At 44.4% G+C, this 27,698-nt stretch overlaps 1 protein-coding gene across 5 annotated transcripts in view; it reads left to right on the top strand.

Annotated features, from left to right (window-relative positions):
- KCNN3 (potassium calcium-activated channel subfamily N member 3) overlaps positions 1-27,698 on the top strand; it is a 178,937-nt gene that overhangs the window by 141,073 nt on the left and 10,166 nt on the right. For 4 of the 5 annotated variants that reach the window (XM_044757800.2, XM_070496835.1, XM_014837106.3 and 1 more), the window contains 3 exons: positions 2,328-2,455; positions 3,151-3,220; positions 9,438-9,761. In XM_044757800.2, coding sequence (XP_044613735.1) covers positions 2,328-2,455; positions 3,151-3,220; positions 9,438-9,734 — 495 coding nt within the window. In that variant the 3' untranslated portion in view covers positions 9,735-9,761. Of the gene's footprint in view, positions 1-2,327; positions 2,456-3,150; positions 3,221-9,437; positions 9,762-9,928; positions 10,034-27,698 lie in introns of those variants that run through there. The other variant, XM_014837099.3, reaches the window with a different exon arrangement.

The raw sequence follows: 27,698 nt of genomic DNA, 5'->3' as shown, positions 1-27,698 counted from the left end.
CTTTCCAATTCCTTGATCCTGGAAAACAGGAAATAATTTTGTTTGTGTAGAGATGAAGTCTAGTCCAGTCTTTCTTCAGACCACATGAAAACCTTATGTTCTCCTTGGACCTGGCTCTTGTTTCCACTTTGTCATTAGCTAGCTGTGTGATTCTGGTCCTCACAGCCCATCTCTGAAGCTGTTTCCTTGTATTTTAAATGGGGCTAGATGATAATAATTAATGTGTGTATGGTACTTTACAGTTTATATAACACTTAAATCCACGTTGACTTACTTTGCCATTTGTACCTTTATGGTCTTGGTCTCTGTCTTAGTTTCTTCATCTGTAAAATGGGGATAACATTAGTACCTGCCTGAAAGGGTTGTGAGGTTATGCATATGAAGTACTCAGACCTGTGCCTGGCGCCTGGTAAATGTTAGCTGTTAGCCTCAGCACCGTCAGCACCACCATCATTGCCTCCTTGGGGCCTCATAACATAACATTAAGGTAAGGATTTATTTTTCCCATCTTATAGATAATTAAGCATTTACTCCTGAGCTGCTTAATAACTGGCAGAGCAAGGATTCACCTGCAGGCTTTCCAATTTCAAATGCTTGTTCCACACCAACACAGAGACAGTTGTCACAGGCCCATCGGAGCTGACATTCCGTGGCTCTATCATTATTCCAAAGAGGAGACTCGTGTAACTGGCACTCTTCTGATCATCCTAAATGCCGGGGCAGGGTTCTCGCTTCTGTGTTTCTGTGAGGCTTTCCTTGGAGGCCAAGCACCCAGGGAAACTGAAGAAATTATGCATCAAATTGCCCTCTGTCTACAAAAGGTGGCGGTAGTATGCACCCGCGGACGGCAAGGCTTCCCTTTCCAGCTGCCTCTTTTGCCGGGAGGCTGCTCCGCGCCAGCCCTTGGACAGAACCCCAGAGACCAGCCCCTCCTCCCCCTCCCCCCTCCTCACCTGGACACCCCTCATTTCCAGCTTCACTCACCACCCCCTGCTTCCTTTCAGGCAAGAAAGGACCAGAGGTGGGCAATTAAGTCGTTTAAAACCATTTTCACAGCGGATTTTTACTGAACGAAAAAGCAATATTTATGTCACTTAGACATTTCTGAGAAGACTTAGCTGTTCTTTTAAAAACATCACTTCAGCGCCAATGAAAAATATAATCCAGCCTTAGTAATAAATTTTTAAAACACACACACACAAAAGTTATCAGCCTGCGAAACAATGTTTCCTAGGCCTTCCCACACGTCTCAGTATTTTAACAGCGTCCCATCTGTTGATGTCAGTCTGAAGAAGCAGGCCTGTACGCTCCAGTTTTATTAAAATCCTTTCTGGCTAGTAACCTGATTTCTGCTAGACCAGCCAAATGACTTTCAGGCCCCGGGCCTGTGGGCCTGTGCCAATTTGCGTGGCTGACAGAAATAGGAACGGCTCATCAAAACTCTGTTTAGCTTGTGCTTAATAAGAAATGTTTCCTCTTGCTCTTGTTCCTAATTGCTGAAGATGTCTGTGTTTGGATTAAAACTTTGTCCCCTGCCATCTGGATGCCATTGATATGTCTCAGCTCAGTCGCGAGCTGGGTGATATCAGTGGTTTCCATGTCAACAGATGACAGCGTCATATGTTGAAATGTGTGATTGCAGTGCACAGCAAAGGAGCCAGCCTCGGGAAGGAGACAGCTCTGGTTTCACACCTCAAGATCTTCTCTGATTTTCAGACACCGCTTTGAAATTATTTCAGTTTTATGCCAATTACATTTACATGTAAAATTGCAGTGTAAATGTTTTTGGCCATTTGCGAAAGGAAACAATGGACTTGTTGATACCTATAGTTCCATTCGGTGGGAAAGACATTTCCTCAAAGAGGCCTTTTAAAATCTCCAACTGATAGGAAATCTGTTTACTCTCTGAATCCAAGAAATGTACCATGTGCAGTAAATGGACGTCTCAGGTAGCACGGGGAGCTCTGCACGCAAGGGCAGCAATGGTATATATTTATCGATTCAAAGGGTGCCCCAGGTCTCCAGGTCTTGGTAATGCAGCCTGTCTAAATATAGCATCAGCAACAGCAGCCGACAGGCAGTCCTGAAATAATTAAGAAAGAAGAAACACCCCTCAACTTCAGGCTCCAGTGTACTGTGTCCAATACAGGATTAATAAGAGATGCATTTTCTTCATTGTTTCTAAGTTCGTGATTTGATTAAGGAAATAAATCATCGCAGAATCATTTCCTTATAAGGTAGACTATATCAGAAAACACAAAAAAACATACTACGTGAACCCAGGAAAATTAACCTGATGGTAACTGGCTTTATTTATTTTTCCTTAGATCAAGAATGCTGCAGCCAACGTCCTCCGGGAAACGTGGCTAATCTATAAACACACGAAGCTGCTAAAGAAGATTGACCATGCCAAAGTCAGGAAACACCAGAGGAAGTTCCTCCAGGCTATCCACCAGTGAGTATCTGGGCAGCTCTGCCACCGGATGGCCACATTAGGAGTGGTGGGACCCTCACAGCTCCATCAGTATCTTTTCCTCTACCTCGAGGCCCAGAGAAAAATCCATTGTTCTACTCAGTAAGCACTCGGGGCAGTAAAACTGACCCAGATCAATCTGTTGACTCATCTGTTGCACCTGCCACTGCCAGGCATTGGGCAGGCTGCTCTGGAAGGTAAAACAGAGTAAGAGTCTCTAAGGCTGCTCATATTGAACACACACACACACACACATACCACATTACAACTCAAAGCAGAACAAACTGGTCAGCGCTCTCTATAAGAGAGGCATTAAAAAAGTAGAGTGGAAAAGTAGAGAATGAAAACATCTATTCTGACCTGGAGGTTTTGGGAAATCCTAAACGGCTGAGAGTAGGGCCTTTAAGGGGGAAGGCACAGCCTAGACCATTTGAGAAGCAGGGGAATGATCTGAGAGTCGAGAGGAAACTGAAGTGGCTGCAGGAAAGCATGCACGGAGACAAGTTTGCTTTCTGGGGGACCTGACAAGTCCTTGATTCTCGTCAGTCACCACCCATATTCGAAGTCTCCATGCAGGGTTCCAAAATCAGAAGAATTGATGTAGATGTGGAATCTGCCCATGGGCTAAACTTTAACGTGCACTGGAAGAGGATGGCTGTTACGACTCTTTCCCACAGACTGAGGAGCGTCAAGATGGAGCAGAGGAAGCTGAGCGACCAAGCCAATACCCTGGTGGACCTTTCCAAGGTGAGTGGCGAAATCTGAAGACACTCTAAAGAGTTCTCAGACGCTGGCATTCAGACTTCTCAGGTGTGGCTATGAAGACTGGCCATGTCCATGCTATACAGTGAAAGCAAAGAATGATTTCTCCTGGGTTAAAAAATAATCTAGGTTCAAGTTCTTGACATTTGCAATCTACTAGTTTGTCTTGTTTTTTTAAAACCTGGCATTTGTTTCTTAAATTCAATTGCTCAGGTTTGTCTTTGCTTGAAATTAATTAGCTGACCTACTAAATCTTCTCAGTGTGTTGCTTTATTAGCTGTATATTGAGGGCACCTAAGGATGAGCTCAAGTTTGCACAGGATGAAGCACATTGATGAGGCCAAATGGCGATGATGGCGAGGATGCTGCCTAGGTCACACCTAGGAAGATCCTTCCAGTTTGCTGTTTTAGTTAGAAATTCTTTTTTCTGCATCCTCCAGTCCTTACAACCCAAGCTTTCTGGTCGCAAATTGGTGGGCGGGGGGTGGGGGTGGGGGCTGCATTTTTTCTTAAGTGGCAGATAGCCTACAATGAACATGAAGATGCCAAAAGAGAGCCCTCCTTTGAGCGCCCTACAGCTTGATGTCACACTGTCATTCTGTGCCTCTGGCACTGAACTGCCGTAAACACTGTAAAGAAACTCACTCCTCTTGCAAATCAGTGCAGTGAAGGAACTGGAGGCTGCACTGCTGGCAGAGCTGAGTAGGTGCCATTGAAGAAAGGGCCTCCCCCTCCGCAGCCCCTTCTCATTGCCTCTTGATGGAAATTGTGTATCAAGTGTACAGCCCAGGGCCAGGCTGGCAGAACATTCCAGCAGATGTCAATTACCATAATGGAACACGTTCCCTGGGTAAGCAAGAGAAACTCCCTCAGGCAAATTAAGCACCCTTTGAAAAGAGGGTGCAATCAGAGAAATTGCTGGTTGTTGGGCTATGTGCAGGTGCCTTGTTCAGTGAAGGGATCAAGCCAAAGAAAGGGCCTCCCCACCCGGGGGGGCTTCAATCAGGGAATGTGTGGCTTGCACGGGTGGGGAGAAGCCCACAGGCCTGTGTGCCTTTGGAGGGATGTTGCAGTGGAGTGCCGGGCTCCTGGGAGCCTGGAGGGAGGGGACACGAAGGGGACACTGGAGTGCAAGAAGGAACTCCCTGGGGTCTGGGTGTGTTGGTTAATACTCTTGGCTTCTAGTTTCAGAAACCCACTGCAACTAGGTTTAAAAATGGAGTCCTTTGTTATAAGGATACCAGGAAGTCTCATTCCAGGCAGAACCTCAGAGCGGGCATGAGGTCAGACTCAGGGAGGAACTAACTAGAACCAGACCTGGGAAACCCTCACTCTCGGGAAGTGTTCTTTCACTCTCTCTTCTCCTGTTCCAGTGCCTCTTCAGTTCTCTCTTTCTTTCTCGCCATCCTCTCTCACCCGACAGCTTTCTATGCCTCCTGTCTCCATGGCAGACCATGGCAGGCCCCTCTCCAGAGAGGACCCTTTCTAGGTCTAGCCAGTGGTCTTAATTCTAAATTCTCAGAAGAGATGAGATGGTTGGCCAGTCAGGGTCATGTGTCCACCCTTAGACCAATCAGCTGTGGCCAGGAAGAGGGTCACGTGGGAACAACACATGTGAGATGCAGAAATAGCCCAAGGAGATGACCCAAGGTGTTTCTTCTACAACCAGCAATGTTTCCTGCCTCACCTCTGACCTGGCAGGACACACCGGGCCCCTCCCAGAGACAGGGCCCAGCACAGAGCAGACTGTGCAAAGCAAAAACCTCAGTGACTTGGAAGGAGGCTCATGTGAACTGGGCGGAGGAACTAAACCATCAGTAATCTGGGAACGAGTTACCTGGAAAGAAAGGGGTGTAGAGGGGAGGGTTAAGAGAGGACTTCCACAGGGCTGGAGGGGGCGTGCTGAGACCTGGAGAGAGGGAGAACTCTGACATCCATCCAGCCTTTGTCTTTTCCTCCCAGGAGACTCACCCAAGGTCCTGAGAGAAACCATGCATATTTCCCATTGGTCTGCATTCCCCCTGGCATCCTGTCACCAAGCAGCGGAACAGGGAAGACAATAATGCCGTGTTCTCTGCCTTTTCTTTCTGTGCTTCATCCTCCCGACTCACCACCTTCCCACCCCTGCCCTTTGGTCCTCTCTAGATTAAGAACCTGGCGTATGGTCCCCAAATGTTCTTTTCTATATTGAACAGCTATCTTGTAGGATGGCAGAGCTGGGAGGCCTTGGACTCTTTATTTGCTAGCTTCAATGTCTTCAGTTGAAATGTAAAAATAATTCCTGGGGCTGGCCCCGTGGCCGAGTGGTTAAGTTCGCGTGCTCCGCTGCAGGCGGCCCAGTGTTTCATTGGTTCTAATCCTGGGCGCGGACATGACACTGCTCATCAAACCACGCTGAGGCAGTGTCCCACATGCCACAACTAGAAGAACCCACAATGAAGAATATACAACTATGTACCAGGGGGCTTTGGGGAGAAAAAGGAAAAAATAAAATCTTTAAAAAAAAAAAAATTCCTGACATCTGAAGCTCCAGTGATCAAATAAGATAATAGCTGTGAAAGTGCTTTGTAAACTATAAAGGTTTTGCAAATAGTAGTTCTCATTATGATGTTAGATTATGAATATTATCTATGAATATTATGAACCAAGATCCAAAGGAACAAAGTCACCGTCCCAAGGTCAGGCAGTTGGCGAGCACAGCACTGGGGCCGAGACCCCGGGGCCCGGACTCAGTCCAGAGCTCGTAAGGGTGCCCCTGTGGTCACGTACATTTGTGGTTTTGTGCATTCTGGGAAGAACGTGAGCCTCAAGGAGGTTCTGCAAATGTTAATTAACGAAGGAAGCACTTCACTTCTAAAGTCACCCTCTCCTCCAAGGGCGTCCGTGATACACTATCCTCTTCTCACAATGGCAGAGCCGCTTTCATCCCAGCTCAGTGACGGCTCCTTTTGGGGTCTCAGCCAATTTCATTGTGTGGCATGTCCTCAGCTGGGAAGGTTCCATTTTCAGTCCCCTCCCCACCTCCTTTACTTCTCTAATTCCTCTCACCTTATTTCCTACTCTCTTGGCCCCTCAGGGCACCAGTGGTTTCTGAATATTCCTAGAGTGACTTGAAATTTCTGGTGAAATAGGATCAGGGTGTCACTGGCAGAAAACCTGATGCCCCAAGAGCCACAGTACTTGCAGGGGGTGGGGAGGTGGGGACAAAGCAAACACCGGCCTGGCCCTCTGCCATTGCAGCCACAGGAACCTGACTCCTGAACACCCGGAGCATGAGGACCCCTGTGAATCTCGCTCCCAAGTCTGATGTCATTGGTTAATTGCGGGAAGAAATGTGGTTGTCACACAGATGAGGGCTCTGCAGGCCAACCCGGGAAGCCGAATTATAATCAGAAAGTTGGCTGGGAAGAGTGGAGACAGAACCGTGGGACGTGACTCCCTTGAGGGTATCGCAGCCTGCTGGATGGTGCTGGATGGAACTAGAGTGGCTTAGCTGCTATTAAATGGATTGCATTTGAGGGATGTTTGCAGGTATGTGGGCAGGACGTCGTACTGGTGAGATGTGAGGGATGAGGGAGAGGATGACACCCACCTTTTGGTCGGGACAGCTTGAGTGAATGGCAGTGCCTTTCATGGAGACAGGGAGCACTGGCGAAGAACAGATTTAGGAAGGAAAATGGTGCACTTGGCAAGAGCTCCCTTTGTTTAGCTCTGCTCTGACCTGGTTTTATGACTTAACTTTCAGAAGGCACGTTTATTTGATTACTTTTAAATTTCACTTTATTTGCAGTTCCCTGGAGTCACCCCATTTCTGCTCTCAAGACTTCCTTCACGTTCATTCACAAAAGCTTACCGAGGGGGCCGGCCCCGTGGCCAAGTGGTTGAGTTCGTGCGCTCTGCTTCCGCAGCCCAGGGTTTCACTAATTCGGATCTGGGCATGGACATGGCACCACTCATCAGGCCATGCTGAGGTGGTGTCCCACATAGCACAACCAGAAGGTCCTACAACTAGAATGTACAACTATGTACAGGGGGGCTTTGGGGAGAAGGAAAAAAAAAAGAAGATTGGCAACAGATGTTAGGTCAGGTGCCAATCTTTAAAAAAAAAAAGAGGGGGTGCTGCCGGGTGGCACAGCAGTTAAGTTCGCACGTTCTGCTTCTCGGCAGCCCGGGGTTTGCTGGTTCAGATCCCAGTGCGGACATGGCACCGCTTGGCAAAAGCCATGCTGTGGTAGGCGTCCCTCGTATAAAGTAGAGGGAGATGGGCATGGATGTTAGCTCAGGACCAGTCTTCCTCAGCAAAAAGAGGAGGATTAGCAGTAGTTAGCTCAGGACTAATCTTCCTCAAAAAAAAAAAGCCTACCGAACACCTGCTCCACAGAGGCAGGGCCTCGGCTGGGCCCCCTTTGGAGTTTTCTTTCCTTTCCTCAGCCACTCAGATCTCGGTGGTAAACCCTGAGAAACCTCCTATGTAAGTGGAAATAATTTGTGATGCAAAAGGTCTTTCCCCTTCAGTAAAGCTCCTACCTTGGCCAAAGGATGGAAGAGATGGTGATTTCACCTGTGCTGGGGCTTTATTGATTCGTTTGCTTTACCAACATCTTTTAGTGCCAATTATATACACAGACCACCCTTGCTAGGCACATTTATGTATATTCGTCCATCAAAAAATATTACTTGCGGGGCTGGCCCCGTGGCCGAGTGGTTAAGTTCGCGCGCTCCGCTGCAGGCGGCCCAGTGTTTCGTCGGTTCGAATCCTGGGCGCGGACATGGCACTGCTCGTCAGACCACTCTGAGGCAGCGTCCCACGTGCCACAACTAGAGGAACCCACAACGAAGAATATACAACTATGTACCGGGGGGCTTTGGGGAGAAAAAGGAAAAAATAAAAAAATCTTTAAAAAAAAAAAAAAATATTACTTGCGAGGCCGTCCCCATGGCCGCATAAAGTTCTGCACGCTCCACTCCAGCAGCCAGGGGTTTGCAGGTTTGGATCCTGGGTGCAGACCTACTCCACTCATCAGCCATGCTGTGGAGGCATCCCACACACAAAGTAGAGGAAGATGGGCACAGATGTTAGCTCAGGGCGACTCTTCCTCAAGAAAAATAAGAGGAGGATTGACAGTGGATGTTATCTCAGGGCCAATCTTCCTCACAAAAAAATTAATTAATTTAAAAAAGTGTTACTTGAGCATCTCCTGTGTGCCCTTGGGACACATCAGTGCACACCACAGGCTATGGTCGCTGCCCTGGAGGAGCTTTCCTTCTAGTGGGGCAACAGACAACAACAATAACTGGAAGAACTAGGAAATTAGCTAGTGTATTAGAAGGTGGTAGGAAAAAAAGAAAAACATTGAGCAGGGTTAGCGGGATCAGGGGTTGGGGTGGGGACAAGGTGCGGCATTAAGCAGGGCCTGGGGGAGGCTTCATGGAGAAGGCGACTCTTAAGGGGAGGCTTGGAGGAGGCGAGGCTGTAGGCCCTGGGGTGTGTGGGGGAGCGCTGTGAGCAGGCCGGTCCCTGGAACACTGGGAGATAGCACTGAGTGCAGGAGGTGGGGCGCCCTCAGGACAACGCCTGTCAGGGTGTGAGGGAAGCGGCCGGGGCAGAGGGAGGGCTTGAACTGCAAAACGGTCGACAAAGACCTCAGCTGACCTGTGGGTGCTCTGGAGTGCGGTGGCCCTTTGTGGATGTCTCAGATTGAGGCAGTGTACCTCCTCGTGGACCAGGCAGGGGAGGAGCTGTAACCTGGGCGAGGCAGCTCCGTCTGGCTGTGGCCCATGCCCGAGGAGTGGGTTATGATGTATATCGTACGTTCTGGCTGCTGTGTTGAAAATGGGTGCCTCTAATTGTTAGGGGCCAGCAGCCATGTGAGCTGAGAGGTTGGGTGTAGCAAGAACATGACAGTTTAGAGACACTCTATTTAAGAAAAAAGTGCTGCTTCTTTTCCATTACACATATTTTCTAATATATTGTTATAATGAATATGCACTACTTCTGTAAATACAAAAAAAAAAGTGCCCACTTGAGTCTCCACGGCTCCAGGAAGGTAAACTGCTTCTCCTTCCTTGGCCAGATCAGACACAGTTGGTGTGGAAGTTCCTCCCCTTGTCATTGGGAGGAGTATTTCATTTGTCCCACGGCAGGTTCCTCTGTGATGACCTCCGGTCTCCCTGTCTCTCCTCTCTCTCTCTCTCCATACAGATGCAGAACGTCATGTATGACTTAATCACAGAACTCAACGATCGGAGCGAAGACCTGGAGAAGCAAATTGGCAGCCTGGAGGCTAAGCTGGAGCATCTCACCGCCACCTTCAATTCCCTGCCCCTGCTCATCGCAGACACCCTGCGTCAACAGCAGCAGCAGCTCCTGTCGGCCATCATCGAGGCCCGGGGTGTCAGCGTGGCCGTGGGCACCACCCACACCCCACTCTCCGACAGCCCAATTGGGGTCAGCTCCACCTCCTTCCCGACCCCGTACACAAGTTCAAGCAGTTGCTAAATAAAACTCCCCACTCCAGAAGCATTACCCATAGGTCTTAAGATGCAAATCAACTCTCTCCTGGTCATTTGCCATCGAGGAACAATCAGACCAGGGAACGTAAAGAAGAGAGACCGAGCTAATTAACTAACTCATGTTCATTCAGCGTGCTTGGTTCGATATGCCTTGAAACCAGAAATCTAATCTCTGTCTAGGTGCCTCTACTTGGGAGCAGGAAGAGGAGATGACAGGAAGCGACGCCTCTGGCAGGGCCCTTGCTGCAGAGTTGGTGGAGAACAGAAATCCACGCTCAATCTCAGGTCTTCACTTGGGGGGGTGGGGGGTCAGATGCACTGAAGTGGCCAAGAGTGAAGCCAGCCCAGAAGAGGGTCCCGCTGGGGGAGGGGGTCACGTCAGGCCTGGGGGATGGGTTCCTCACTGCTGGGGTCCTGGAGCACACCTCTCTCCTTTCCTTTTGTCTAAGGAAGTTTCTGGATGACAAAAGCAAAAGAGAGTTGCCCACAACTTGCCAAAATAGACATTCTTTCCTGCTATATATTATACAGTCCCAAAACTCAATTTAGACGGAAAAAAAAGACAGACAACTAAAAAACCAGATTTTCCACCCAATATTAATACCCACCTGCGTGTTTGCAAGCATGTGCGCATGTGCACACACACACACACACACGCACACACGCACATCCACGTCTCACATTCAACCCAGGTCTTTTCTTGTTTTAACTTGACCTAAATAGAAAGGGACCTGGTCCCTTCCCCTGCACACAGTAGGACCTCTCTAGATGTGTATTGAGTTGGGATGAATCCAGTGTGGGTGCTTTCGGGTCAGGTAGTTTGCTAGTGTCGGCCACATTCTGAGCTTCACTGAAGATGCAGGTTCCTTCAAACACAATACAGGTTGCTTCACCCTGGTTATGCACCATGCTTGGTTTGAGATGAATGCCAAGCTAAAATTGTTGGCCTTCTGGAGGGATAAGCAATCTTCTAGAAATAACAGCTTCTGCAGAGTTTTCTTCTTATGTCCAAACATGCTGTGTTCCATGGAGCACAAGACCAGGTGTATGTATGTGAGGGAAGGGGGACAGGATCTGTGCCTGTGTGCACACACGCACAAACAGGTGCAACCCAGTGACACCTGAGTGAATAGAAATCTTGTCTGGGGTTTGCTCAGCTATATTTATCCAGAAACAGAGTTCCAGCTCCAGAAGTTAAGCGTGCAAAGGGGTCCAGTGCCTCAGCTGAGTGCTGCTGAGCTGGGAGGAGAAGTGATGGCAAGTGGCCCATGTGGTCCCTTCTACCTGACCTGAAACCATCTCAAAATGAAAGATTATGAGAATAAAGGGAGCCCTTAGGGCACCTTGCGGGTAAGGTAAGATGACGTGGATTCCTCAGTTGCCTGTTCCTACTGTGCCATGTTAATCTTGGTGCAAAAACTATTCTAATATCTCACAGATGCCAGAGACTTCAGAAACATCGAGGGCAGTGCAGTGGCAGACACTGTGAGGAGAGGGCATGTGGATGCGAACCTTCTTCATTGCTCCATAATCTAACCACATGTAACATTTGTGATGTGAAAGCCATCATGCTCCTCATCACTTTTCTCATTCTGAGGTTTTGACTTCTCCTGGCGGGGAGTTAAATGATGCTGTATGGAATATTTCATCTGTTCAGGGTAAAAACGCAAGGGTGTCATTTCCATGTGGTTGTCCTGTTGGGTTTTGTTTTGTGCAGAACATCGTTGCCGTTCTGAAGGCAGGGTCTAGCTGCGCAGGTTTTTCTTCTGCAGCGCTGGGTCTGGCCTTCTAAGGACGAGGGAGTCATTGGACAGCAAAATGAAGACGACCCCAGAACTAAGGCCACTCTTTCAAGAAGATTTAGTCTCTTACTAAACTTCTTCTATTTCTTTTTATTGCGGTTGTTCCTTTAATGGCCTCATGTTTATCCTGATAACTCCTTGGAACGTTTTCATTGATTGTTTCGCAAACCATAGATGCCACACTTGCTGTTGGCTTTTTATTTTTTTGCTTGTTCTTTTAACTATTGATGACCTGAGGGACCCCCTCCTTTTTTATGTCCCAAGAACGGTGCCCCTGTTTTCAGTGACAGTTCAGCCAAACATATAAACAGATGAAATAACCATACAGTTTCTTTTTGGCGTTAGTTCCGTTTCACAAAGTGAAGACCATTGACAGGTTGACCTGAGTGTGCCAATATTGGTCGTTTAACCTACAGCCCTGGGCTATTAATTCCTATTTGCCCTTTCCATTCTGCTGTAACTCTGTGACGTGTGTGTGTGCATGTGCACACATGTAGGGATTTAATCTTAATTTCAAATAAATGACCCACAAGATTCCACTGCCACTTCTCCTGCCCGAAAGTGTGCACAGACTGCCATGGGTCCTCATAGTCTGTGGGTACTTCCTCTTTAGCCCGTCACTAACGCTGTGCACTTAGGTAAGCCCTGAAGACCAAGCTAGCAACACTAGTGAAGGGAGCGGTGGAGTTATTTCTAGTAGCAGTAGCCACTGGCATCCTAGAAACACATGAGCATTTGCAGCATGACTTGACCTATTGGTAGTGCAATAGCTATGTATGGTTTTTATCCTTGGCAAAAAAGAATACTTACCCTTCAGGAAAAAAAAGATTGAATCTGCATGTTGATCCTACAATGGTAAATGAGAGGCTGCTTCTCTGTACTAGTATTTCAGCTTTATGTGGGGAAGTTACCCATTCTACTCCAAGTACAATCAATCCTTGATGACTTAGATATTGATTATCCGGGTGTAGCTCACCCAGGTTTTCTTCCTATAGCCCATCTTTTGGCTAATTCTACTGTTCCTCAACATCACAGTCCGATGGGACAGGAGGCAGGTGGATTCTCATGCCGTGCCTTCTCTTCCTTATTTTCAAGTTTGATGGTGGAGGAGCTTTGATTATCTGCTCAAGAATTGGCTATATGTAAAAACCATTAATTATGGTAAACTCACTCCAACACCGAACTGATTGAGTTCTGCCCACTCCTGGAAGGCTGACCCAGTGGCAGAGCCCTTACTATAACCTTTCTGATAACTCACTGACAGGTCAAAGTACACTAATATTCCCTAAAATATCTAGACACTTGAATTAAAACTACAAGCCACCCCCTCATCGCTTAAGCCATATTATAGCTTCATGTACTGTAAAGTCAGGGATGTACTGTGATAATTTAAGACCACTAATCTCAGTGGAATTTCAGGACATAGCATCAGTTGATAAATTATACCAGATTAGGGGCTCATTCCTCCTTAGATTGAAGTCCAAATAAAAATCTGCACCTTTGGATCAAAGGCCACATATGTGTGATCATCATCAATAAATTGTCGTAAAGTGTCTATGAACTGCTCTTGCCATCCTCATAATATGTAACCTCATGACATCATATCTCTATAAATGCTTAATACAATCCAAAAGGATAAGAGGGGTGAGGCCCTGAGTCACCACTAACTTCTGAACTCAGCAAGTACCAGTGGTAACAATCTCGTAAATGAGGAGGTATAGAAAATGTATGTGTCAGTAAATTCTAAAGTGCTAAGCAAGTGCAAGCTATTGTTATTTATCAAAGACCAAGGAAGAACAGTATTGAAGAAATAATGATTTTAATGTATTTGAGGATTTCCCCCTTAGATTTTCAGTAATTTCCTTGTGAATAAATAATTATGGAAAAGAAGAAAACTAGAGATACAGAATCAGAATAAATAAAACTCTAATACTGGATCCACAGCTTTGGCCAATGAATCTAACCACCTCATACCTCAACTTCTCTGTTCTTAAAGTGAAGATAATGGTTAATATTCTAAAAACAAAGTATTCAATAGATTAAAAAATGGAATCACTATTGTCATCAGTAGCAGCCCAGACCGACTCTACCTAGTCCACATTTTGATGTTGCATCTGAATGCAGTCAGTAGTACCAAAAAGTAATTATTACATATCAACTAGGTAGTGAAATTAGCAGGGGGAAATATGGGATTGGTACATAGTTCCAGGACCTCTCTCTTCCTTCAGGATGTACCTCAACAAATGGTGCACCCCAAATTAAGAATCAGTGTTTCATCCCAGAACAAATGGTGTTGCTACCGTCACAGTACCACAACTGAGACACTGTGAAGTCATTGCACTACCAGTAGGTTACTACTCTTTTGAAGTTACTGCTTTTAATTCTTAAAATATGTCCCCACTTCTATACAGTCATTCTACTTCCCTGGAAGTTGCTTAGAAGCAGATTGAGGATCGATAGTGGTCATCTTGCTGTCCCTGTTGACTCTGTGTGGCGTTCAGTTTCAGTACCTTAGACAGCTACCTGGCGGTTTCCTGGTAGCCGTTCCTTCCTTGCCTCCCCCTGCAGTCAGCTGGTTTGATGACGCCCTGGGCAGTATCCCTTCCTTCTCTACTGCCACCAGAGGAAACATTATGGGAATGGGATCATGGATACCACTAAGAAGGAATGGTCCAGGGTTAGCAATATTAACTGTCTGCCTCTGGTAGTGGAATATAGCAGAGTATTCTTCACCCTGAAAGCTTGTGCCAGGCTGCATAAATAGAAACTAGCATTAAACTCCTGTCAGACAAGTAATATGTAGATGTTTTACTGAAATAGACCGAAGCTTATTAAAAAGTACTCAGCGCAATGGTATATAAATATATACAGATAGAGAAAAAAATAACTGTGATCTCTTTTTCTTACACCATTACTGGAAACACCCCAACATGAACTGGAGTTCCCTCTGAACAAAACCATTATCAAATTTTCAACGTATGACCTCCAAACCTAGGTGCCAAGTGCCCTGTGACAGTTGTTTACACACCTGAGAAACGCATTCTGGAAGCTGTAATCTTGGACCTGGACTATGTGTTGAAACAAACAAAAGAGACGTTGTGACCAACCAAGCTGGTGAAGGAAAAGCACAAAATTCAATGCCAACCCTAGTTAGGATCCCAAAGAGATGCTGAATTTATAGCCAAGAAAAAAAAATCAGTGACAAGTCAAGTACGAATCTGATTGGAACGGCCAACGTCCAGGTTCACCGAAGAAGGACAGGGAATAAACAACATTCTCTCGAATCTCGTCCAGGACTGATCCACCTTCATCAGACACACTTTTTAATGGCGCAACAACTCAGTTTTGGTCCCAGACTCTCTATTCTGCACTGACCAGAAGAGAGCAACAAAAGAGAGTGACAGGATGTTAATGGAGGAAACATTTTCATGGCAAACTCAGAAACTGAAGTGTTTATATTCAGAATCAGATGGGCTTCGATATGAATTTGCATCTTGCCTCTGTACTGCTTGCTATTTTTTAATGATAGGAGAAAGCATAACAGTTTATTTTAAATATGAAATATATTGCTATATTATAAAATATATTGTAACTTTCAATTAACATTTTGTATCAAACTAGTCTTTAGCAGGTCAAGTGTCAGCCTGCTCACCCAACGACTGTTTCTGAGTACACATCATGGTTAGTGATTGCCTGACGCCCAGACCGAGCGTCCTCAGCCTACAGAACTGCCATATTCTAATTCTCCAAGACATGACTATTGGAGACTAAAGAACATTATTCCAAGCTTAGAAGAATAATACTACCCTAAATTCTACCAAGCCATTTCAGAAGAGATTTTAAAAGCCATTACTCCTTTAGTAGCTGTGCAAAACCACCTTAATAAAAGTGCAGGCTCTTTCTAGATAAATGCAAAGACCCCTTTACATAAATTCTATAAGTCTCAAGCTCAGCCAACCAGTTTTCCTTTAGCAATGTCAGAATTGGGCATAAGGAAGAGTCTTGTTCTCCTGTGACACAAAAGACTCAAAATTCTAGGCATCATGAGTTTCTCTATGTTACAGTAAAATGTGGATTGGCATTCCATTGACACAGGGCCCAATGAGAGCCCAGTGCGCTTTTCTGAGTTGGCAGTGCCCTGGAGGGCATGAGGGTTCCACGTGTTTATCCACAACACAGAGCACAGCTCCTAAGGGAATGAGGAGGGGAGGCAGGACGTGCACAGCAAGATCCAGCAAAGAGCTGGGCTTCCTTTTCTGCTAGTTTACTCTAGGTGGGAGGAAAGAATGAGTTTCAGTCAAGATGTTTTCTTTTATTGGCAAAATTTGGAGACATTCTCTGCTTAAGCAACTATGAAATCCATTCCCTTCCTCTGATATAGCAGTTGAGACACACATGTAGACTTTCTCACTTCCCTCTTCTCAATGACCAATGGACCATTTCTAGATGAAAACAGGATATGTTTGGTTACAGAGCAAAGGTTTCCTTGAATCAGTCGGCCTCCTCCCAAGGGGGACCCTCACTTGTCACCATCACTTGGGAGTAATATTGTACAGGTGCAAACCAAGGCTCGTCAAAGTTGAGTGAACTGAGCATGTGTATCTCTTCCCTTCACAAACTCTGAAAATTCACACAGATACACGGCCAGTGAGAGCAACAGGTTTTCTCCTGGGGAAAGGGCTGGAATCCTCTCAAACTTCCATTTATTTGAGCTTAAATGTAGATAAGCCTTGGGCCTCAATGATATTAATTATCCATGCTGCCTGAAAGAGAAATATCTAAATGCCCAGCTTCAGTCCGCTTCTGTAGCTGAGATCTAGCTCGTAAACACATTTTGTTTTTGCTGAGCTAAATTCTCTCAGTGTCTGTACTGCTCCTCAGTTCCAGGTTAGGCTGAGCTCCATTAAAGCCATCAGAACTCCAGGGCACCTGTTTTTAGCAGGTTACTCACTCACTGCGTCATGGAAGTTAGTTTATTCTCAATTTTATAATTGACCGATGAATGTACTGGTGGTAATTGATTTGTCTCTTAATACTTTTCTGCTACTAAATAGAACTATCTCTTTTGGCTTTTCCTTCTAGCACTTCTCAGACTGACTAAGACTTTTACATTTATAGAGAACGAGTATATTCTGATTTTTCCCCTCAAAGTTATTTTTCAATCTAGAATCAAGGAAACCAATACAAATTCCTGATTTGGGGAAAGCAGACCTCTTGACAGTAATTCAGGTATGTGGCTAGATGCTAACCCTTGCTTCTCAAAGCATGGTCCATGGACCAGCAGCATTAGCATCACCTCTGCATTTGTTAGAAATGCAGAGACTTGGGCCCCACACCAGACCTCTCTAATCAAATTCAGCATTTTAACAAGATCCCCAACTGATCTGTATGCACATTAAATATTGAGAGGCACTGGCCTCACCACACAGCAATGGTAACCAACAGCATTAAAAATTGGAAAATTAAACCATTTCTTCCTTGATCCCCATTTACAGAATTGCTTGATGAAGTAAAGGTCCTGTATGATCATAAGGATAAAAATAGATAGATCTTAAAATTCCACTTGAGGTCCTATAGCTTGGGTGGTATACAAAAAGAGGCAGTCTTTTTCCAGTCTAATTTTTTACATGCTCCATTCATAGCCTTGAGCCATCTCAAAGCCCCTTTTTAGGTTTTTCATTTTAGCCTATGCTGGCAGGGCCATCAGAAAATCAGGTGGCCTCTCAGGGCAGGTCCCCTGGAAGGACACCTGGGTCTCTGCTCAGTATGGTGCAGAAATAGCTGCCTCTGTATTCCTTCCCGGAGAAGCTCTGCCTCCCGCCAGTGAGAACTCTCCTCCCTAGGGAAAACTAGCCAGAGAAGTTAGATTAACCATCTAGAAACATTCCTAATCTCCTTTTAAACCAATTCTCTTATTCATTACACCAACCAGAGACACTCTAAGGTGAGCAAGAAAAGATGTGAATTGTGACATTGGCGCCATAAATCGATATGTACCCAGAAACAGTTATGTTCTAAATTAATGGCTTTAACCTGTTCATTGTAAAAAGTGCCTTGGACTTCAATCTAAAGAGGTCAGTATAAATATATGTGTGTGTGTGTGACGTATGTAGGCAAATATTTACATATTTATACATACATAGGTGCACACACATATACGCGCACATTCATATATAATATATACATACATATATAAACGCTTCATAATATATCATATTGCTATTCGCAGCTCTGTTTCTTTTGTCTGGTCCTATGTTTATTTGTTTAGTGAGACCTTTACATAGAGAGGTTCTATTCAGGACATTGATGTATTTTTTTGTTTGTTTTTTACTTTTTATTAAAAAGGTAAAGGATATTAAAAAAAAAGTCAAGTGCCTGAAGGTTTTGAATGGAGTTGTGGTAAACTTTCTCAGGTCACCAAAGAGGAAACTGCTTTTTCCTTTGGGAAACACACTTCTGTTTCAGCAACTTTGTTTTCCCTCGGTGGGAGCGCATAAACAACAGTAGTTAAAGTAATTTTGTAATTTCGTTGTAATCCATGTTCGTGGTCTCCATAGAGCAACAGCAAAGGTTTTATTCAGTCTAGTGCCCACTTCTCTTCACACATCAACGTCGGAAGGGCCTGGTCTTTACATGCTATGCGTGGTTTTGTTGGCGTTCAGCAGGCTGAATTGCAGGGGGCGGGGTTAGATCGGCTCTAAATATTGCTTCCTTTCAGTGACACACACAGAAGGACAAGTGGGACGTTCCATCCCTATACCAGGTGGGAACCTGTCTTATAGGGCCCGCCGAGGGACCCCAGGGAACTTTCTAGGGTTCCTGCATCCTGCCTTTCTACAAGAGTACAATCGCCTGTACCAGTCAGCCTCTCTTCCTTAGCCAAAGGTCTTCTCTTTCTATGGTGTGACAGCTTGTAAGGGACCAACCTCTCTGGTTAGAAGCCCCCACCTAAATCTCTCCAGCTCCCTGCTCAAGTGACCACACCCTTAGGACAGCCAGGGCCGGGCCAGAGAGGTAACGCCCGTTCACAGTGTCAATCAAAAGAGACACTGCAAAATGTCAGCGGGGACTAGAAAGGCAACAGGTCTCTCCAACTGTCCCCACAGCTGCAGGCACGTTTGTGGAATCGTGACTAAGAAGGCTCGGCAGCCAGGGGATGGGAAATCAAGGTCCCTGAGTTGAAACCCCCGGAACCTTACTTTCCTCTCCATGAATTTTTCTGTAGCTCTAGACAAAAAATAATAAGAATGTAATTTAGGTGCTTTCAGAAACAATATCTAATATTTGGAACTTTTTCTAAGTTGGTAGATCTAAAAGATATTTTCAAAAACATATCTAGCTATTATTTCCGCTGCTGTTATTCCTTAAAGCTCTTCCAAAAATTCCTTACGCATGAATCCATTTACCAACTCAGTGATTACTAAATAATAACACTCTGTGCTTATAAACAATACCTTTCATCCAGTGACCTTAACTATCAATAAGTCAGTTGTCACCCTGTGAAGTGGATGACAAACATTCCCGTTATTCCAATGGGAAAACTGAGCTAGAGAAAATCGAGCAGTAAATGACTTACCTAAGTCAGAAGCTAAACTGAAAATACAACCTAGGATTTCTCAGCACGTTTTGGGAGTGAATGGAAACTTGGTGGCTCAAATTCTGTTGCTGGTCCCCCTCGGATGAGTAAGACTGAGAATATGTGTTGACTACATGTCGTCGAGACCCAGGCTCAGGGTGTTCAGAATGTGAGTGGTGGGCTGGGTTGCAGGTCTGGAGGCCTGGGTGGGAGACTGCATCTTCTTCTTTGTGCCAAGTGTGTGAGTGTGCCATTGAAGGTGGGCTGAGTCTGTGGCCTTCGCCACTTCCTCTTGAACTGAAGCTGGAGAGAAAGGACGTTTTAAAAATATTCTGGCAAATGCTGATATAATATGATGGCATTAAATAAAAACAAGAAGGGAACTGACTCAAACCAAAACCCAAAATGCAAGTGGCTGATTTCCTTTCATCTTACCCGCTTCCTTCCCTATGTCTATAGTTGTGAAAACAGGAATTTTTTAGGGAGGAAATCTTAATTTAGATTGGAAACAGAAGACCCTGGAAAAAAGTTACCTCTTTAAGCAAGGCCAGGACTGTCCTGGTGTTGATGGCAGTGCCTGACTCAGGAGATGGGCCCTGCCGACATGCAGACACACGAGCAGATTTAATATGCAACCCAATTTTAACAACCTAGAGAGAAGGTGAGAACCGTTCCTAAGGTGAGCGGCTGTTCATCAATGAGAGTATGCACACATGCTGATGTGTGATAAGGCAAACTGGCAGCTGTGTTCAAATCAAGGATCAAGCAGTTAAACACGACAGTCGCTCTTGTCGTTTATCTGAGCAGAGGTTCTCAGCCTTGACTTCATGCTACAATCATCTCAGAAGCTTTTGAAAACACCCATGCGGGTGCCCCTAACCCCAGGAGATTGAGAAGGCGGAGTCTGGGGTGGCACCTGGGCATCTCCCTGAAGCCCCCCAGGTGGTTCTAAGGGGCACCCAGAGTTGAGTGCCAATCCAGAGCTTGCTAAGGTGAGACCCCCAGCATAGCCAGTGCTCCCCAGGATTTCTACCTTACCCTCACTTGGCCAGGAGCCATGGCGGGAGGGGGCCTTGGGATAGGAGGGCAAGATTTTTATAAAGATGGCGATTTGCTTGAAGCTCCGTTCCTTTTCATCTTGTCCTCATTTCTTTTCACTTCTGGACCCATGAACCTGTGCTAATTTGCATTCAGGCTCTACACGTATTGGCAAACAATGCTGCCAGGTTATTATTCACTCAGTATTTCTCTGTCTAGCTGCTGCAGCCTTCTGCTTTCTCCTGGCACACAGTCTGTCTGGGCTTGATGTCTTTCTTTGGCCTCCGCTCTGGGCAAGGATGGGGGGAGGGCCATGTCGACATTTTTCACTAGGCAAAAAAAAGTTGAGATTAAAAATAACATGTCCTTGCTAGCAGGCGTCTCACTAAACCTTACACAAAAATAGTTAGGGTAACCTGCCACGTTACACACATTGATCTTTTCCTAACTATACTTAACCATTAAATAAAATGTCTCCTATCTTAAGGAAAATCTGACCCGTTATTACGTTATGCATAGCTGTGAAAGCTGCAAAAACAGGACATTAGAACTCAAAGGTGAGCTCCGTTCTCTGAACTGGACGGTTCTGCTAAATTCAGGGCCCTCTGACTATGACTGCCCCCTGCAGGTCAGATGGAAATACAGCAACCTGAGGGAAGAGGAAACTCCTCAGGTGTGGGGAAAGGCCTCTTTGTAGGTCCTGTTCCTTACTTTACACATAGGAAATAGAGGGCCGAGAGAAGTGATTTGCCCAAAATCACATAGAGACTTTGGGCAGAAACTGCACTGGAACATTGCCACGCTGTGTTGAGAATGCCTTGGGTGCGGGTGTGGAAAGCGGAGGCCTGCCCAGAGCCTCTCCATGTTCTTTCTAGGTTCATCCTCATGGTCAGTTATCAATTTTGCAAATGTCAGATAAAAATAAAAGGCCCGTGCTCCCCTCTCACACATGTTGGCACACTCGCACACACATACACACACCACATTATCAGTCTCTCACTGAAAACATATTGTGACTGGTTAAATTAATTCATCATGTGTTTTATATTCCAGAGGCGTCGATCATTTTCAAATTTATCTGCCTTTAGTTTGAAGAATTTAGAGCTAATACTTGCAAATCTACAAGAACCCCCACTGGTTAAGAAACATTAAATTAGATTATTAAAATGATGCAATTTTACATCCAGCATTACAGTGGATTATGCTAATGGCGGTCAAGGTTATTAATCTTTATTTCAGTCACTACTGCAAATAGTACATGAAGATTAGCCAAAATTAGCTTAATCTTTTTTTTTGTAGCCTGAATTTGAAATTTACACTTTATTTTTTCTGGAGACAAGTCACACTTAATAGCATCTTTTAAAATGCAATCCTGTTCCCTGAAAAACCAAAGGTGGAAAACACAACTCCAATATGTTAGCGCTGCCTACGGGCAATTTCCTCTTTACTTAGATAAAGCTTCTTTCCAAATCTGTTCTGCCTCCTACTTTCCAACACTGGGGTATCACTTAAAAGCAATCAAGTATTTCTCAAGAAAGAATACATACAGCAGTGGGGCACCCACACCCCAGTCAGTCATCAAGGGAAATGGCAGGTCTTCTGTGCGCTCTGTGTACCGTGATTCAGTTGCCCTTTCTTCGAACACCCTCCTCACCTCCCACCTCTTGGAATGAGAAGGTAGATACACAGCTCTGCCTGAACTTCAGAACTCAGGAATCCTAACAGGTTTATACTTCGGATTTCCTAGAGAATTTTTTCTAAGACTGACAATGCAATGGTTATTTGACTCACAAATTTGGGGACCTAGGACCCTGTTTGGTTTTGGTTCAAATGAGAAAATAATCATCTGGCATTGTCTGAACATCAACAAGAGGAACTGACATTCTCAGTTCTCTCTTCGGGGATACGATGAGAGAAAGCTACCAAGGACATTTATTCAATACCTCCACAGCATCCATTCCCTCGAGTCTGCAGTTAACATTACACAGATTTTAATCTAGTGAATTCGCCCTTCGCCCATCTCCACTATGCATTTGCGTGGGATTAATCCTACTTCTGGACCCATGGTGGGCCGTGGCAGGCTTAAGCCAAATAGAGTACCTCATCATCCTCGCCAAGGGATGGGCACTTGGCCCAAATCAGGCCAACACAAGCCAATGGATCCCAGACCCCAGGGCTTGAGCAGCAGCTACCAGAAATGACGTTCTTCCCCAGAAGGTGTGGTGTGAGGATTTTGTCAGGAACTGATGTGACCATTTTGTTTTATGAGGGGACAGGGTGGAGTTGACAGGGGGCCACCAGGAGGAACATGAGGATGAAGCCAGGACCACAGAAGAGAGAAGGGAGGGTAAGGGAGACATGGGGACCTTGGTGACATCCTTGGAGCCACTGAACTTTCTAATGACCTGAGCCAGTAACTTTGCTTTATAGTGAAGCCATTTGGAGTGGATTTTCTGCCACATCCAACATAAGGAGTCCTGGTAGAGAAGAACCAACCTTCTGTACGCGTGCCTGATTTCCCAGAGGAGTAACCAGAGTGAGAATTAAAGGGAAACGCCTCTTGGTAGTTCTAGCATTTAGAAAGTTTAGAACACAAAAACTAAGTAGGATCACAAGAAAACTGGGAATGTCAAAATTGACTCCAGAGTGCACGTTGACCACCAAGGTAGAAGGGTGGTGGAGCAAGGAAAGAACCACAGAACAAGATTCTTCTCCATGAACCAACTTGGGTTTTATAAGAAGAGACTAAAGGGGCAAAGACCTGTGAGTCAGGTGGGGGTGGTGAGTGGAGTAAGAGGGATTTTGGTACAGTTTGGAAGGAAGGTAAATATTGATAACTTCAGAGCTTATTAATTAAAATTATAAAGTCATCAATAATGTAATTGAAATAGAATCTATAAATTTCAAAGAAGTAGAGGTTGAAAAAAATTCAAAAAGAGAAAAAAAACACAAAAGGTGGAACAAATTGAAAGAACAAAACAAAATGGAATAAATATATCCAACTATTTCCATAGTCACAATGAAAATAATAGACTAATTGCTCCAGGAAAAAGAAAAGGATTGTCAGACCAAATGTTTTCAATCATCCAAATAAATGCTGTTTACAAGGTACATGTTTAAAACATAAAGATAAAGAAAAAAGTACAAATTTTAAAAAGATACATCAAGCATATTCTAAGCAAAAGAAAGTGAGTGTAGCTATATAAATACCAGGAGGAATATAGACTTTAATGTAAAAAGCACTGAGTTCACCAAGAAAATATAACAATTCTAAATTTGTGTAATACATTTAATCACTTGGCCTCAAAATACATAAAACAAACATTTATGGAACTACAACAAAACACAGACAAACCCACAATCATAGTAGGAATTTTTTTTTTTTTTTTTTTACTGAGGAAGATTCACCCTGAGCTCATGTCTGTTGCCAATCTTCCTCTTTTTGTATGTAAGCTGCTGCCACAGCATGGCCACTGGCAGAGGAATGGTATAGGTCTGTGCCCGGGGACTGAACCTGGGCCACCGAAGCAGAGTGTGCCAAACTTAACCAGTAGGCCACCAGGGCTGGCCCCATAGTAGGAAATTTTAACACATCTCTTTGAGCAAGTAGATCTTTGAGTAGATCAAGCAGACAAAAAAATCTGAAGGACACTGAAAATTTGGAGGACATAATAAATAATCATAAAATCTACAGTATACACTTTTTCCTAGTACATGGAACATTAATGAAGATTGACCACTTAATGGGCCGTAAAGTGAGTGCAGCAAATTTTAAAGGACTGGTACCATATAAACAACATTCTCTGACTATTGTGTGATTTATACTAAAAATCAGCAAAACAAAAATAACAAAAAATCCCTTTGATAATTAAGAAATATACTCATAAATAATTCATGAATTGAAGAATAAATCATAATGGAAATTTTTAAATATATAAAACATAACTTTAATGAAAATACATTTCAAAATGAGTTGAATGCAATTTTAAGAAAAGCAGAATGGACAGAGACAAGAGCAGAAATTAATTAAATAGAAAATAAACATACACTAGATAAATTGATGTTTGGTTGGGTTTTTTTGGTGAGGAAGATTGGCTCTGGGCTAACATCTGTGCCAATCTTCCTCTGTTTTGTATGTGGGATGCCGCCACAGCATGGCTTGATGAGTGGCGTATGAACGTGCCTGGGATCTGAACCTGCAAATCCGGGTTGCTGAAGGGGAGCTGCCAGACTTAACCACTAAGCCACAGAGCCAGCTCCTGCAAATCTCTTTTTAATAAAGCCTCTTTTTGATTTAAAATTTCACTTTTACCTCGTAAGGCTGTTCATTTTGGTTCCCATGACTATGTGTTGTTCTGGAAGACTCTATCTTAGTGGACTGGAAAGAGTCTCCTGATGACTTTGAAGCAGCCAGCAGACGTGCTGTGAACTGCCCATGGAGGGGGTCACGTGGCAGGGAGCTGCGGGTGGCCTCCGGGAGCTGAGGGCAGCCGACAGCCTGGGAGAGGCCAGGGCCTGCAGTCGTACAGCTGCAGGAAGTGAATTCTGTCAACAACCTGAATGAGCTGAGGAAGAGGATCCTTCCCTCGCTGAGCAGCCGGAGGAGACCACAGCCTGGCCAACACCACAAATGCATCCGAGTGAGACTGAGCAAATGACCCGGCTCAGCTGTGCCCAGCCTCCTGACCCATGGAAACGGAGATAACAGATGGGTGCTGTTATGAGCCATTAAATTTGCGGTAATTTGTCATGCAGCAATAGAAAATTAACACAAAAGGGAACTTCCTTAACCCAATAAATGATATGTACAACAGGACCTCTTACTAAAGCACATGTTAAACTTAATGATGAAATCAAGATGCCTGCTATCGCCACCCCTGAGTGGAGGTCCTTCCAGGGCAATATTGGTAGAAACATAAGAGGAAAAGGATCAGGAAGGAAGAAAATTTTGTCATTATTTGCCGCTTATAAGATTGTCTGCTCATCTACCCAAAAATCATCTAAAGATAAATTATTAGAATTAGTAAGAGAGAGCATGGTTGCTGGATACAAACTCAACAGATAAAAATTAATTACATTTCTGTACCCTATAAAAAACTAGAAAATGAAATTTTAAAAAAGAAACCATTTATAGTAGCATCCAAAAATAGTAAAAATCTAGCAATAAACTAGCAACAGATGTATTAGAGCTTCACAGAGAAAATTACATAATATTATTAAAGGACAATAGGGAAAATGGGAAAATATCCATGTTCAAGATTGTAAATATGTTTGTTCTCCCCAAATTAATCTATAAATTTAATGCAATGCCAATGAAAATCCAAATAGGTTTTTTTGTAGGACGCGAGAACACTGATACAAAAACGAAAGAGGCCTTGACCTTTCTGAAGAACAGGTAGGAGGACTTAGTGTCTGCCAAGACTGTTTGTCGCAAAGCTCTAGTAAATAAGGGAATGTGGGTTTTGTGCAGGGAAAGGAAAACAAACGGAACCAAGGAACATAGCAGAGCGCTGACAGACTCATACACTTATGGAAACTCGATGTATTATAGAGCTGATCTTACAAATCAGTTGGAAAATAATGGACTATTCAATCAATGGCACTGAAACAGTGATTATCTAAATTCATATACAAAAATTAATGCTGGTTGGATTAAAATCACAAATGTAAAGAAAAATTGTGACACTTTCTGAAGATAATAGAAAATATTTCTTAAACAAGAGTTCAAGAGCTCAAACCATAGGAGGAATGATCAACAAATTTGAGTATATTAAGATTAAGACCTTCTATTCCATATTGTCTGAAAAGAGAAAGGAGTTGTAACTTGTATAACTTACAAAGGCAAGAAAGCCAAAAGAAACAAAAAAAAAAACAGGGAAAAGAAAGAAACAGGAATTTCACAGAGAAGGAACCACAAATGTCCATAAACATAAAAAGAAAGTCAACTTCATTAGTGATAAAGGAAATGCAAACAAAACTGCAAGTTACTATTTCATGTCCAATAAAGTGACAGAAAAAATTTGAAAATCAGGCAATACCAAGTGTTGTGAGTCTGTGGCACAACTGGAACACTCATGCAATGCTAGTGGAACTGCAAATTGGTACAACCACTTCGGAAAACAATTTGGCATTATTTAGGAAAGTCGAGTATGTGTGTACCCAATGACATAGTATTACTTGTAAAAAAACAAACAAAATACCACTAGAATCAACCCAACACAAGAATAGAATGAGTAAAGTATGGATAGTCACACAATGGAATATTACACAGCCGTTAAAATGAAATCAATGAACTACAGCCTAGTGCATCAGCAGGCATGACTCCCGGTCACATAATATTGAGGAAAGAAGCAAGCCAAGGAAGAATACACATTGTGTATGCCTGGGATATGACATTCAAAACCAGGCAGAACTAAATAATGTGCTGCTTAAAGATACAGACATTGGTGTGTCATGGGGGAAAAAAACAGATGGGACTGGGGAGGGGTGCCAGGGGAATTCTAAACTCCTGAACATTTTCTAGATTTCAATCTGGGTAAACAAGACACAGGTGTTTGTTGTATTCTTCTTCTTTAACCTGTACAGAGATGTATTTATACACTCTTTGGTAGACCTGCTACACTTCATAGTTTTAAAAAGTTAAGAAAGCAGACCCCAAAAGATGCCAGGCTTTTCCTCTGGTCCAGTCCGACCGGTTGGCATAAAGAGCAGTGGTAACACCTCAGGTAGGTAGGAGGAATGACCTCACATCTCAGAAAACAGGGCAAAGCTGAAGATGCACCTCTGTAAGCTTCTGATGCTGTTTTGGACTTTAGAGAACAAAAGAGATGCCCATAAATGACATCCACACACCTTCAGTTAGGAGCAGGGCTTTCATCTCCAGAGAAGTTTGACCTTGAGCCCATGGCACAAGCTTCTGAAAGCTGAGGAGAAGGGAAGGAGAAAGCAGTCCTTGCAGGTTTGCATGGAGGAAAAGGAGCCCCGCCAAGGATGTTTGGTTTAATCAAGAACAATTTAATTACCCAACACCTGGCTTTTGAGTCAGCTAGACCGGCTTCTTAGGCTGACTTAGGTGCTTACGGGCTGGTGAACGTCTATGAGAAAGAAGAACTCTGAGCCTCAGTTTCCCCATCGGTAAAATGGGAAGACTTTTAGTATTCCTGCCAGAGGGTTGCTGTGAAGATAAAATGTGCTAACACGTGTGCGGTCGCCTCCCATGGGCACGTGGCTAGCCAGTCTCCTGCTGCGGGTACAGTCCTTATTTCCAAGCGTTGTGTTTTACCCAGGGGGAGCTGACTTACTCAATCATTGCTTCTAATGTTGGTGCATTCTAGTCTCTGCCATGCCTCTGTTCAATTGACTCGGCCAGCATAAAATAAAGGGGGCTGGAAATCCCAACATAGTGTCCCAGGGGCCGCAAATCAAGAATGTGGCTCACACTGCTCAGATTACACCCGGGAGTCCAAGGCACACCACGCATTGTGATTAAAGAGAGGCTTTACTGCCTCAGAGGCACCATCTTGACAATCCTCCC

The sequence above is a fragment of the Equus asinus genome, chromosome 25 (genome assembly GCF_041296235.1).
Source record: "Equus asinus isolate D_3611 breed Donkey chromosome 25, EquAss-T2T_v2, whole genome shotgun sequence".
Taxonomy (NCBI): Eukaryota; Metazoa; Chordata; class Mammalia; order Perissodactyla; family Equidae; genus Equus; species Equus asinus.
Note: the sequence above shows the minus strand (reverse complement) of the source record. Positions and strands in the feature narration are given on the sequence as shown.